The sequence below is a fragment of the Erinaceus europaeus genome, chromosome 8 (assembly GCF_950295315.1).
Source record: "Erinaceus europaeus chromosome 8, mEriEur2.1, whole genome shotgun sequence".
Lineage (NCBI taxonomy): Eukaryota > Metazoa > Chordata > Mammalia > Eulipotyphla > Erinaceidae > Erinaceus > Erinaceus europaeus.
Window position 1 is genome coordinate 92100357 of NC_080169.1, and position 14274 is coordinate 92114630.

At 35.9% G+C, this 14274-nt stretch overlaps 1 protein-coding gene across 1 annotated transcript in view; it reads right to left on the reverse strand.

Moving 5' to 3' along the window:
* Window positions 1–1861: 1861 nt before the first annotated feature.
* The window catches only part of AASS (aminoadipate-semialdehyde synthase), a 65127-nt gene continuing 52714 nt past the window's right edge, over window positions 1862–14274 (reverse strand). Inside the window, exons 19-24 of the mRNA XM_007525002.3 lie at window positions 12753–12920; window positions 9571–9666; window positions 8009–8124; window positions 6844–6932; window positions 6152–6328; window positions 1862–3938 (exon numbers count right to left, since the gene is read on the reverse strand). Coding sequence (XP_007525064.2) covers window positions 3820–3938; window positions 6152–6328; window positions 6844–6932; window positions 8009–8124; window positions 9571–9666; window positions 12753–12920 — 765 coding nt within the window. The 3' untranslated portion in view covers window positions 1862–3819. The remainder of the gene's footprint in view (window positions 3939–6151; window positions 6329–6843; window positions 6933–8008; window positions 8125–9570; window positions 9667–12752; window positions 12921–14274) is intronic.

Below are 14274 nucleotides of genomic sequence, written 5' to 3' on the forward strand. Positions count from 1 at the left end.
CTTAAGAAAGCCATTTATCTTATGCACTGAATTTCTTTGATAAAATCAAAGAACTAACCAAATGATTACAGTAGTCCTTGACACTCAACAGCAATCCTAGAAAGATCTGAAACATCTATGACTTGTCCAATTACTATGAATCTTTCCAAAATACCCCCCCCCAAAATGAAAATGAAATCCTCAAAACTAGAATAGCATTATCTTTAACATAAACTTCAGGCAAAATTTTGTTATTGCTAAAGAGAAAACACTTGTTTGTTTTTTTTTTTTTGACTACTACTAAATGTTGGGTTTTTTTTCTTATGTTATTTCATAATCTTTAGAGCCATTCTGTGAGTTACTATTACCTTCATTTTTGTTTGTTTTTTTGGTTTTGTTTGGAGATGGAGATAGCTAGTATAAGATCAATCCCACTGTTTCTCAGAGAAGTTTCTCATGTACAGTGAGACCAGAACAAGAAAAACTGGGGATGATGAATGTTAATGTTACCTGAAAGAGACCAAAAGAGATAGAAAGATTTAGAAGATGTGAGCATTGAGCACACCAGAAAGGTTGGAACAGGGGTCGTGAATTATGTATAACTCAAGAATCTAGTCTAATCGTTACTTATTTTTTTGTAAATAAAAATTTTATTGAAACACAACTACATTCTTTGGTTTATCTACAACCTATGGCTACTTTTTAAATTGCAAAACCTTTTAAATTGCAAAACCTAAAATATTTTCTACCTGATCCTTTCTAGGAAGTGTTTATTAAACTCTAACAGAGCCATATGACTAAAGTCTTTCCATTTAGCTTTGAGTCCTCCCACACCACTTTAATAAAATGTCTGTGGGAAATTTTGTTAGTTTAAGTCAATGCTCAAGTTTTCTAATACCCAAGTTTTCTTATACTCAAGTTTTCTTATAGTACCTTTTTCTTGCACTGCCGCTCTCCTCTTTATCACTCATTATTATTATAAAACTTAAACCAATAACTGGGTTACAATCTCAACAGGTTGCCTCTCCTACTCAAGGTTTTGGTTCCTTTTTTTCCATTCCACTTGAATACTCTTTCAGATTAGGGGTGGAATCAAATTGACACGGTTGTATTTTTTTTTTTTTATTTAAGAAAGGAGACATTAACAAAACCATAGGATAAGAGGGGTACACAATTCCCACAACCCGATCTCCATATCCCATCCTCTCCCCTGATAGCTTTCCCATTCTCTATGATAGAGACAGTTGTATTTTCTATGGATTATACAAAATTCAATGTTGTGATTTAAAAAAAGAAGACATAACAAAAACCCCATTGGTTATTAATAATCTACAGATTGCCATACATAATTTGTGACAATCACAACAAATTTTAATCAACTGTGATCATATTCAAGTGGTATAGATGATTTCTCAGGTGCCGTAAGTCTCATATATAGCACCGGCTTATTTCAATGGCAGGGTTAGTTTCATGTGCCAGAATGAAGCACAGTTCCCAGAAGACAGTCAGGTGTTTAATTTATATCTCTAGGTAAATGCATTTTCCCTAAGAAGGAAAGATTGCATAAGAGCTATTTTTAATTTGATATTTTCATATCAATTTGACACATAATTCACATCTTATAAATCAATATTAGAGTGCAATTCAGTGGTTATTAGAATTTTCAGAGTTGTAACACCATTAACAAAGTCGACTCTACAAAGTTTTCATTGACTTCAAAAGAAATCTCAAATTCATTTCAGTTACTCCTACTTCCCAACAAACCCTTCAATCTTACATAAGCACTGATACACTTCCTCTACAGGACTGCCTATTCTGTATATTTTATATAAACGACAGTACACATGTAACCTTTTATGCATGCCTTCTTTCACTTAGTGTGTTTCCAAGGTTCATCCAAGTTGCAGCATATATAAGTCTGTCATTTCTTTTGTATTGTCAAAAAATTCCATTGTGTAACTATGACACATCTTGTTTATTCATTTATTATATGGTGTATATGGTGTATGTTTACCTATTCATATTTTTGCCTTTATGAATAATGACTGGTATTAACATGTCTTTATAAGTTTTATGTAGACATATCTAGTAGGGGAATTTTTTACTCATATCTTTATGACTTCAGGAACTCTCAGTCTTCCCCCAACTGATTGTACAATTTTGTATTCCCACCAATACACATCCCCTCCAATACTTTTCTGATAATAGTTATCATGCAGGATATAAAGTAATATCATGCAGGCTATAAAGTAATATCTCAGTACAAGTTTGATTTGCATTTCCCTGCTAGCTAATTAGATGTCAAGCTTATGTGTTTATTGGTCTTTGAATGGTTTCTTTGGAGAAATATCAATTTAAATATTTTGCTCATTTTTTAACTTGGGCTATTTATTTTTATTGAGTAACAACATTTATTTATATTTTTAAACCCCAATTCTCTTATCTGACCTACAATTTGCAATAATCTTCTCTTATTCTATAGACTGAGTTTTGCTTTAATTATGTCCTTAAAAACCACAAATACTTTATAATTTAATGGCATCTAATTTGTCTACATTTTTGTATCTTGTACTTTTGATATCATCTAATTAATAAACCACTGTCTAACCCAAAATTATGAAAATGCATTCCTCATTTTCTACTGAAGGCTATATAGCCTTTGTTCTCACATTTAAATCTTTGGCTCATTTTGCGTGTTTTTTTTGTGAGGTAGAAGTTCAACTTCATCATTTTGCATGAAATCTGATATTCAAAAAATCAATCACAAATGTTATGACTACTTCTAAACTGTCTATTCCATTTCTGTTTTACCTTTTGCATTCTATTGTAATTATAATTACTTTCTTAATATTATTGTTGTTACACTCACATTTTATGGAAGTACAATTGATGTTATTCCCTGTAAGTTTGCTCATTCAGTTATTAATTCTAAATGTTTTCTTAGAGTATTCCTTTGGATTTTCAAAGGAATTACACAACCCACATTATAGTTTTACTTCTCCTTTTACAATCTAGATAACTTTTATTTTATTTAAGACCTAATTTCACTGGATAGAGCCTAAAAAAATGAGTTTTATAGAAGACAAGCACAGGCATCCTTGTCTTATTTCTGATGTTAGAGGGAAGTCCTTCTGTCTTTCATTATTAAGTATGCTGCTAATTACAAGTTTTTCATAAATGATCTTCATCATGTTAAAAAAAAAAGTTCCCATCTATTCTCTTTCTCTCTCTTTTTAGTCTTTAACCTTGAAAATATAATAATAGGAGGTTGTTAAATGCTTTTGCTTGCCATAAGATCTGTACACATGAATTATAATTTAACCTTATAAACCCCCTTTTCTAAACACTCACAAAAACTATAATAAATACATTTACTAAAGAAAGCATAATTTTATCTAAGGGGTATAAAATAGCATTATTGTTAAGGTTTCTAGTTATTTATTCTAAATGTATCTAAGTGAATCAATTTGAAATATATAAAAATATAGTTATATGAAGAAATTTGTGTTACAGAAAAGATAGAGCTTCACCTGTTGATTGTAGGAAAATATATTTTTGTACGAAAATACAAAATAAATTAACAAATAACCCAATCATCATCACTTTTACATACACATGAAATATACATGGTCAGATTATTAATTTTCTCAGGTAATCATTGTCTTCGCTTGTTTCAGATGCTTTCATATTAAATAGAGATTTATGTTTCACAAACACCATTGTATTGACTTTATAAAAACATGTCATACTTTATACTTTAAAATAGCACTTTAGCAAGCATGTTGTACAAAGGCTAATAGCTATATTGTCTGTGAAATAAAAACATGATGCAATTTTCAATCATGGTTTGATTGTGCTCTGTGTGTTATATATAATGCCTTCTGCTTTAATTCTCTCCAATATTGGTCCATAGATCTCCTTTGAAAATGGTCCTATCAGGCCCTTAGCTTGAATTTCACCTGAAAGAAAGTAAGTTTGTAATCCATTTTTAAAATCATATTAATTATTAATTTAGAAAGAGTCAACATCTAGCAGCAAGCTCAATTAGTGAAAAATTTAGCTTCTAAAAACGGCTAATTAAATGCCCCTCTAAAGTGTTATTTAATCAAGATTTCTGTAAATAAAATGGGGTAGTTTTAGACAGAAGTCGTAACTGGGTTTAGGAATTGTGTCAAATTCATGAATTTTATTACACTCACTACTTCCAAGAAAATCAGTGAAAATCACCTTAAGTAAAGTAGGCGGAGTCAGGCGGTAAGGCAGCTTAAGCGCAGGTGGCATGAAGAAAGCATAAGGATCCTGGTTTAGAGCCCCCGGCTCACCACCTGCAGGGTAGTCGCTTCACAGGCGGTGAAGCAGGTATACAGGTGTCTTTCTCTCCCTCTCTCTGTCTTCCCCTACTCTCTCCATTTCTCTCTGCCCTATCCAACAACAACGACATCAATAATAACTACAACAAATTTTTAAAATGTCAACAAAAGGGAATAAATAAATATTAAAAAAAGAAGAGAGTAAAGTGTAAAGTAGGCCAGAGACTTATCTTGAAACAGCACCACCTTGGACGTTTGAAGCCTCAGAGGTCCCAGCTTCAATTCCCTGTACCACCTTACACAGGGTTTCCTCTCTCTCTCTTTCTCCTCTTTCTTTTCTTTTTTTTAGATAACCTTGTTTTATTATTATTATTATTATTACTGGATAGAGAGACACAGCCGGAAGTCAAGAGGGAAGGGGGTGATAGAGAGGAGGAGAGACACAGAGACACCTGCAACACTGCTTCACTCGCAAAGCACCTGCAGGTAGGGACTGGGGGCTCGAACTTGGATCCTTGCGCATTGTAACGTGAGCGCTCAACCAGGTGCGCCACCACGCGGCCCCTCCCCCCTCTCTCTTCTTTCTCACTCTCTACATTCTCATAATATATAAATAGATGAAGTCTAGCTGACCTGCCTTATTTACTGATGCCATTAAAAATAGAACACCACCTAGGGTGGCAGGCAGTAGTGCAGCGGGTTGAGCGCACGTGGCGTGAAGCACAAGGACGGGTGTAAGGATTACTTAAGCTCCAGCCCCCGGCTCCCCACCTGCAGGGTAGTCGCTTCAAAGGCGGCAAAGCAGGTCTGCAGGTGTCTATCTTTTTCTCCCCCTCTGTCTTCCCCTCCACTCTCCATTTCTCTCTGTCCTATCCAACAAGGATTACATCAGTAACAACAACAATAAAAAAAAAACAAGGGCAACAAAAGGGAAAATAAATATAAAATAAAAAAATAGATAACATCACCAAATGAATTTAAAATTATTTTATTTGGCATAAGTATCTATTTAAATTACTCAGTCAATGAATCTAGACACTTCTCTTAAATTTTATGACTTGCTTCTTTGGAACTTTCTTACGCCAGAGTTTCCAAAACTCAGCAAATATTTTAAGTTGCTATTAACTGGTATGCTATTACAGATATGCTTTTGTTTCACATTAATGTGCTTTGATTTTTCTACTCTCTTTATGGTTTAAAAATGGTGAAATGTGTTGTTATGCTTGAAGGTGATATTTATTGAGTGTGTGTATGCATACATACATATATGATCTTAATGGGATAGTAGAAAGTTGAAGTTCTAATTCCATTTAGTCTAACATATTTCTTGAGTACTGATAATATGTAGAGATATGAAGATTAATAAAATGTGATATACGTTTTTGAAGATTTGGAAAAGAACATCCTCAATTATTTGGCAGTATCCCCCCAAGAGAAAGGAAGAAAGAAAGAAAAAGAAACAAAGTAAGAAGTGGTTGGATGGATGCATGGATGCACGGATGTATAAAGAATAAAAAGAGATTTATGTGTAACTTCACTTAAGAGTCATAAAGCCCTATGGATTAGAGATAATTCTACCTTAGAGATGAAGAAATCCTAGCTCATAGGTGCTGTGTAACTTGCACCCTATCACTAAGTCATTTTGTGACTGAACTGGGAGAGAAATCAAGTCTAACTCCAAAAGCCATGTCTCTTACTTACTGTAAGATCACCTCCCAGTCGGTCATTGGTTGGATTTTCTGAGATACATCCCTTTTAGTGAATAACATTGTTTGCATTCAGGAGTAATTATTTGATACCCAAGCACTAGAAAATCTGAATAGGATATGTCATAGATTCAATCTTCAAAGCAAAGAACTTACCATCAAGTAGCATCTTGGCTGCCATAGCAGTCGGTAACCCCACAGTTTTAGCCATGGCTGAAAAGCCATTGACATCCCCATAAACCACAAGATCAATGGTTTTATGTTCTAGGTGTCCAGATGGATGTCTGATTCCAAAACTGTCTCTCATCACAATCATATCTTTCTCTCCAGGACCTTCACATAAATAGACATTTTCAATATCAATATCATTAAAAGTTCAGTATAGTATTTTATCTAAACTCACGTTTCTACCTTTGTGTCTTACAGTTTTCTTCCTCATTACATACATTACATAAACAATTATTTATACTTCAGTTTATAGCTCACAGACCAAGTGAAAATCGCAAAGAAATTATAACTCTCATCATGTCTCTTCATCTAGATTAGTATCACTGTGACCTGGCCATACACGGAAAGGCACTGTTATAGGGAAAACCCACTCACTTCTCGCCCCAGAAGAAACCTTCCAAAGTTTTGTAATACATTATAAATTAAAACTAATCATTTTCCCTTTCCCAGGTCCCCCAAGTTCATCTTTAATTAATATTTCTCTTCTTCTCTCCTCTGCAAAAGTAACTTTAGTGCACCTTTCCCCACATCATGCTTACCCAAACTACAGCTTGCTTCAAGTTATACCAACTGAATCTTAGGATTCTTCTGAAATATTTAGCTAATAGTCTATGACCTACCATAAGAGAGTTTTATGGCCAAATGCTTGGAGAGTGCATCCACTACAGACTCTGCCTGAGGGACTTGCTCATCACCAAGTAAACCTAACCTGAAAAGCACAAGAGATGATGGCATTAGTTCAAGTCCTATACATATTCTCATTTTGAAAGCCAAAGGAAACTTCTTGGATTTTCTTAAAAAGGCAGAGGCACAGAAAGTAAAAACACAACGTGAAACTTTAACTGGGTATGGTATACTGCACCAAAGCAAAGCACAAAGCACAAAGAGAGGGAGGGTGTGGAAAGGGTGCTGGGTCATGGTGCAGGTGGTGGAAATGAACCCTAATTGGGGATGAGAGTGATTTACAAACACTTATCATGGGGGAGAGGAGAAGTTTTGCCCATGTGTCAACAAATGACTGTCAATCATTAGCCCCCAGTAAAAAGATAAGGAATGGGCAGAGTTAAAATAGTCAAAAATATTGGATCCCCTAACTTGTAAAATAGCAATAATAAAAATCTTTTAATGGTCATAATCACTCCTAGAATTCTTCAACAATGCTACCTTGAAGTAGAAGTGAGACACTACAAATCTATGGTGTTGAAAATTATTATATGTGACTTATTATCAGGTTGGTCTTCCCACAATACAAATATCATGATAGTGTATAACAACTGTGTTAGCACATGTCAAAGTAACCAGAGGAATACTGGGAGATTCTTCCATGGAAAAACAAAACTACCCAATCTTTCTTGGGAACTGAATGTTAATCTGTCTCAAAATAATTACTTCCCAAGTTATAATCGCCATCAAATCCCTTTCTTTATTTACTTTTGTATCCCCTCATCTTTCTATAACGGATCCACAACAGAGCAGCAAATCAATCAAAAACAAATTCTAAGTGTTTGGCTTTATACTAGCCACTCTTTGACTAGAAAGACAAAGTTATCATTGGTTCATTACATATAGTTTTTATTTATTTTTATTTATTTATTTATTTATTTTAGCTAGACACAAAGAAACTGAGGGGAGAAAGGGCAATATAGTGAGAGAGAAAAAGAGAAACCCCTGCATCGCTATTTCACCTCTTGTGAAGCTTCCCCTATGGTATGCCCTCCACCAGGTGCACCAACACCCAGCCCAGGTTCAGCATGTTTTTGTTTAAGTTGATTGGTAGCTTCCTACCCTTCAGTGGCCTCCAGCTGGGTACTGTCTCTTCCCAGTTTATTAAAAACAGCTTCCTTAAGTACATCATGGCTGGCAGAAGGTGAAATCCCAACAAGACTGCAGAGGAGTTCTTTCTGTTTAGAAAAATAAAAATGAAAGTTCTAAGTTCCCAACAAAATTCAAATAAGCTGAGAAATAGTTTTGTTAAGACATTGGACCCAAAATGCACTTCAGTCATTATATGACTGATGATTAGAATATTGAACTGTAATATATTAACATGCATGCAAACATTTGCATATCCACACACATAAATAATGTATAGTGGTCCAAAATGGTATTTCTGCAACAAAAATTCTGCTATTGCATCAACTTAGTGTTAAATGAATGGCATTATATTTGCCACTACACTTCCTCCCTCTACATGTCCTTTCCACTTTTTCTCTCTCTAAACTTTCAACAGTTCAATTTGAGTTGCTCTGACACTTATGGCATGATAGATGAAACCTAACATAGTTACAACCTAGCCCTTACCCGAAATAAATATAAAATAAAACACCAACTCCTGTTCAAGATATTGATATCACCCTGAAAAATATCTGCAGCAACCTTTCCAAACCAGCTATCTGAAACATTCTGTAGATATTTGTTCATTCTTACCTAGCAAGCAAACTTATGAAAGAAAAAATGATTGGGAAGGTTCTCAGATATATAAAAGTAAAATTTAAAGTGTCTGGCTAATAAGAACATCATAGCCTTTTTGAAAGACTTACAGGAATTCACAATAATGATCTTTTTCTCCTGTGACAAGTCCTGGCATTTCTATTGGAAAGTGGACACAGTTTAAATTGGATGGTCAGCTAGAACAAATTAATTTCTACATGTTAATAAAAGCTCAACTTCACATTCAGTTCTAAGTCTCTAAAGTTCCTTCTGATCCTGAGACTGTCAAGATTTTAGTGCAATATAAATATGGATATATACTCAGTGGTTTAAAACATATCAGTCATGATTATGAAAAGAACTATTCTCCCCCACCTGCAGGGAGAAAGGTTCATGAGCAGTGAAGCAGGTCTGCAATTCGGTCTCTCTCTTCTCTCTCTCTCTCTCCCTCTCTCTTTTCCTATCCCCCCATCCCTTCTCAACTTCTCTGTCTCTATTCAATTAATAAATAAATAAATACTTTAAAAAAAAAAGAATGACTCATATTTGGGGGCTAGGAATTCAGCATCATTTCTGAGTTATTAACTTTAGGAAGTGCAAATTTAACTCACACAAAGTTAACATCAAATGGAGTGACAGAGCCCAGACACCAGTGAGAAAACTACTCCATCTCCTCTCAGGATTCGAGGCACAACCTACTAGTAGATATCGCTTCAAGCCCACAGGCCTGCTTCATGAAGTAACCTCTAGGCTCACTCCAGTTTCCCATGGTAAAGAAACTTTCAAGCTAAGACTTAATTTCTTACATATGTCAAAGAATGGGTGATTTTGCTGACCCAGACTAAATTTTGAAGTTCATCCTTCCAGAAGGTATTTCTGAAGATCAGAAAAAAAGGCATAATTCTGGAGTCACTTACCCATGTGAGAGGCTTAGCTGAAGCTTGCAGGGCAGGAAATGCATCTCTGTTTATAAGGCCCAATTTGACAAATCCATTCAAAGCTTTGGAATATCCCTGTAGCAAGAATTATTAAACAACAATATAAATATTTTTCTTCAAAGAAAAAAATATTAGAAGAGAACTGTCTTCATTATTTAAAAAGCAGAGCCAAGGAGATAGTGAAGTAGATGTGCATCATAATTTCATATCTGAGACCCAGAAGTGCCATATTTAGTCCCAGAAACCATCATAAGTCAGAGCTAAACAGTGTTGTCTTATCTCTCTGTCTACTCCCACCCCTCCATAGAAATAAAGTTTTAAAGTCTTATAAAATAATTTAGAAAACAGGCTGAAATTAATCAATTAGATTACTGATATGGATGCAACCACTTTGAGGTTCAAACACAAATCAACAGCGTCACAACACTGTTTTTTTTTATATTTATTTATTTTCCCTTTTGTTGCCCTTGTTTTTTATTGATGTTGTAGTTATTATTGTTGTTATTTATGTCGTTGTTAGATAGGACAGAGAGAAATGGAGAGAGGAGGGGAAGACAGAGAGGGGGAGAGAAAGATAGACACCTGCAGACCTGCTTCACTGCCTGTGAAGTGACTCCCCTGCAGGTGGGGAGCCAGGGGCTCGAACCAGGATCCTTGAGCTGGTCCTTGCACTTTGTGCTACCTGTGCTTAACCCGCTGCGCTACCGCCCGACTCCCTACAACACTGTTTTATGAGACTTTCCAAAACATCTTTTGTTTCTAAAGTGAGTTTGACTGTAAAGTCTGACTTTATTTTATTATTATCTTTTTTAATTTATTGGATAGAGACAGCCAGAAATGGACAAGAAGGAGGTTGATAGAGAGGTAGACTGAAAGATACCACAGCCCTGCTTCACCACTTGCAAAGCTTTCCCCCTGCAGGTGGGGACTGGGGATCCTTGCACATTGTAACGCACACACTCAACCAGGTGCGCCACCTCCCAGCACCACAAACATCTTAACTTCTGTTTCTAGCTAAGTGTTTTCTGGCAGCATAAAGCCAAATTTCCTCATGTGACATATGTTTTTGGTGCAACAAAATACTATTTAATAGTACAGCCAACTGTTCTATATAATGAAAAGGACCTATGTGAACATGCTACAAAACTATACATTCCATAAAAATGGGTTAAGTTCCAAGGAATTATGTTAAGTGAGATAACCCTGAAAGAGAAGGATAAATATAGGATGATCTCACTCATTTTTAAGAAACAAAAACTGAAAGGAGAAACAAAGTAAAATTTGGTATATTGTGCCAAAGGGAAAAAATCTAGAAAAGGAGGGCATATAGGGGGTTAGGACGAGGGCCTTTGAAATCCTAGTGCATAATAGTGGGAGAGGATCTGATTTGAGGATGAGAGTATTTTGCAGACACCTATCATGGTATGATGAGAAATTTTACCCACATATCAACAGCTGTACTGCCAATCTTTAACCCCTTGATAATTTTTTATTTTAAATAATGCTATCCAAATGCACAGAGAATAGAAAAAATGGTAGGAGTCAGAGAATCTTTACTCAAAAAAAAAAAAAAATCCTCACAGTCTTTCACACTCTCAGTACAAGTCAGTTAAAGGTCTTTAGCAAAGCAAGTAAAACTCATCCTAATATTCCCTCTAGTCTGACCTACTAATCACCATCCCCACCAGAGACCTGCGATCCTGTACCTGGGATGTAGGGGCCACCCTTCCTCTCCTGTGAAATATTTGCTCCTCAGTTGAGACCCAGCTCAGCATACCAACTGATAAACAATCAGTTATGCACTTCTTCTCCATGTTCTTGCAACATTTTATGCAGATGCCTATCAGGGTTCTTAACATAAATTGCAATGTCTATTCAGCTGATGATCTGGAGGTATAGAAAGCATTTCTGTGTGGCCTTTTCTTCATGTACTCACTCATTCATGACCTAGTATTTTGATAGACTGAACACCCTAGTGGTATGTTTGATGAGCAAACTGGGAGAAGGGAAAAGCTAAAATAAGGATCTTTGTTATAATTAATAATAATGTGCTCTCTCTAAAACAAACTTCTGTAATTAGTACCTAAGATTGGAGGGGGAATGGGGGGGGTAAGGAGTGAGAAAGAAGGAAGAGGAATAGAAGGGTGGGAAGTGACCTTGGAAGCAATACAGTAGTTTTTAAATCTGTGTTTATTTGTTTTATAAGAGAGAGAAGAGGTATCTACATTTCGAAGAGAAAAAAGTTTGAAGCATTATCCTTGTTTTGCTTCCAGTGCTTGATCAGTGCTGAAGACCCCTTCAATTGACATGGAAAATACTAGGATAGTTCTTAATTTCAGAGAGACACTTTTATGATGACCTCTAGGAGAGAATTTATTGTATGTAGTCATTCACCAGTAAGCATTTAGTAAATGTCTGCTGTGTGTCAGACTTGTGCTAGGGGTTGAGGTTACAGAGATAACAAATTATCACCCTCCATGAAGAAGCTGAAGCCCAAAAGGATAAAATAAATCAAATAATGCCAGACTCATAATAAATGAATGAATCTACATGACCACTGGTGACTGCACTATGATGGAATGTTACAAACGCTCTGACAGAAGGATAGTCCCACAAACAGCATACACATTACCTTGTGCATGGACCCAGGTTCAAGCCTTGGTTCTCACCTATAGGGAAGAAACTTCACAAGTGTTGGAGCAGTATTGCGTGTGTCTCTTCTCTGTCTTTCTTTCCTTCTCTCTTTCCCTCCCTCTCTTACTGTCACTGAGTATTTATTAAAAAAAAAAAAAAAAAAGGATATTGAAATAATGGAGTCACCAGACAAGTACCAAGCCCCAGTGATAGTTCTGGTGGTGCGAAAAAGAAAAAAAAAATGATGGTGAAGATGAATGACAATAGTTGAGAGTGAGGATACATCAGTAGGAGTCCTACAGTCCCCAGTCTGTGTCTGAAACAGATCCATCATTTGCCACTACTCTTTCTCAGTCAAAAATGTCCCTTTTGCTCAAGCCATTTTGTGCTATCACCTACAGCAGTCAAAAAGACCTAAGAACATAGAGTTCACTTTGGTTTACAATATTAATTTCTATGGAAATCAAGCACACACATTACTCACATCAAAATATGCAATGCATTTCATCTTAAGTACAACTGCTTACCTTGTATCTCAGGGTGCCCCTCAATAACGTGTGAGCAGACTGAATGCCATAAATCTCAGCATACTTGGTGCTGTCTCTGTTAGGATAGCCTTCTAAATTTAATCCTGGGAAATAGTCCATGGTAGTAACTGAATCCAGAAAGGAGATGCCTCCTGTGACATTCATCACCTGAGGAAAATTTAAAAGATATATGTAATGTCATAACAATGGGATTTATTTGTGTTACCTGCATGATTTGCACAAATTAAAGTTTTGAAAGAAATTGGTAAAGTATTTGGAAGGAAGAATTATGAACCATAAACCAGCATCCATACTCATATTACTCCATTAATTTCATAATTCATAAGGTTGTTGTTTTCCAAAGTTTTAAAAAATCTGACTCAGACCATTTAGCTTTTTACTGAGATTTTGTTCTCTTTTCTTACTTCCAAATAAGATGGCACTAAACTGTGTACCAGTAGAGTTTTATATTGTCTTTAAATAACCTATACTATGGACCACAAAGAAGATACTCATTCAAATGTCTTCTAGACTCAAGTAGCAGTGGAAATACTCTCATTGTATTATTTTTCCTTTATTATTTTTGATATTTCATTCACACAGCCTAAATTTACTGATCACCTACTATAGAAATCATGCCTATTGTGGTGGGAACAAAAGAGTGAGAAATAAGATCCAATTTTTGTCTCCATTTTCCCTTTCACTCATTGAGTAAACACTTAAAGTCCATCATCTGACAGGGGTCTTACTAAAGAGTATTCAGCCTGGGGTTGTTTGGGAAGAGCAAGGAAAGAGGGAGACGTATTCCCTCAGAAAAGAGACAGCGAATTGACCGTGCAGTGATAACTCCAAAAAGTGCTACCCACTCTTCCATCTTACTCTGACAAGAAGTTGAATGAATTATTCCCAAATTCTGATTTCTCAGTTCTACTCTTAGCCATATCCTTTTGCACACAGTTAAAAGACAGTGAAACATTGTTTTCCTTTATTTTTTTTTCTTGGTGTTTGGGAGGTTTATAATCATCCTGTTGTTTATTTGCTTGCTTGCTTATTTTGTAGTAACTGGGGCTTCACAGCTCCAAGCACACTTTTTCAGACAGAAAGAGAGTGAGAGTCGGGGGCCGGGTGGTGGCACACCTGGTTGAGCTCACATGTTTCAATGTGCAAGGGTCCAGGTTTGAACCCCCACTCACTTGCAGGGGCAAAGCTTTGTGAGTAGCGAGGCAGGTCTGCAGGTGTTTCTCTCTCTTTCCCTCTCTATCTCCCCCTTCCCTCTCAATTTCTGACTGTCTCTAGCCAATAAATAAATAAAGATAATAAAAGAATTAAAAAAAAAAAAGAGGGAAAGACACCATAGCTCTGAAGCTTCCTCTAGTGCTGTATGAGATAGGCTTGAACCTGGGCCATGTGTTTGACAAAGCAGATACACTATTCAAGTGAGCCATCTTGCTAATGAGTTTATAATCCTTGAAAGAATGGAAAGTATCTGGGAATGTAATTAACACTGGGGCTGTGTACTCTG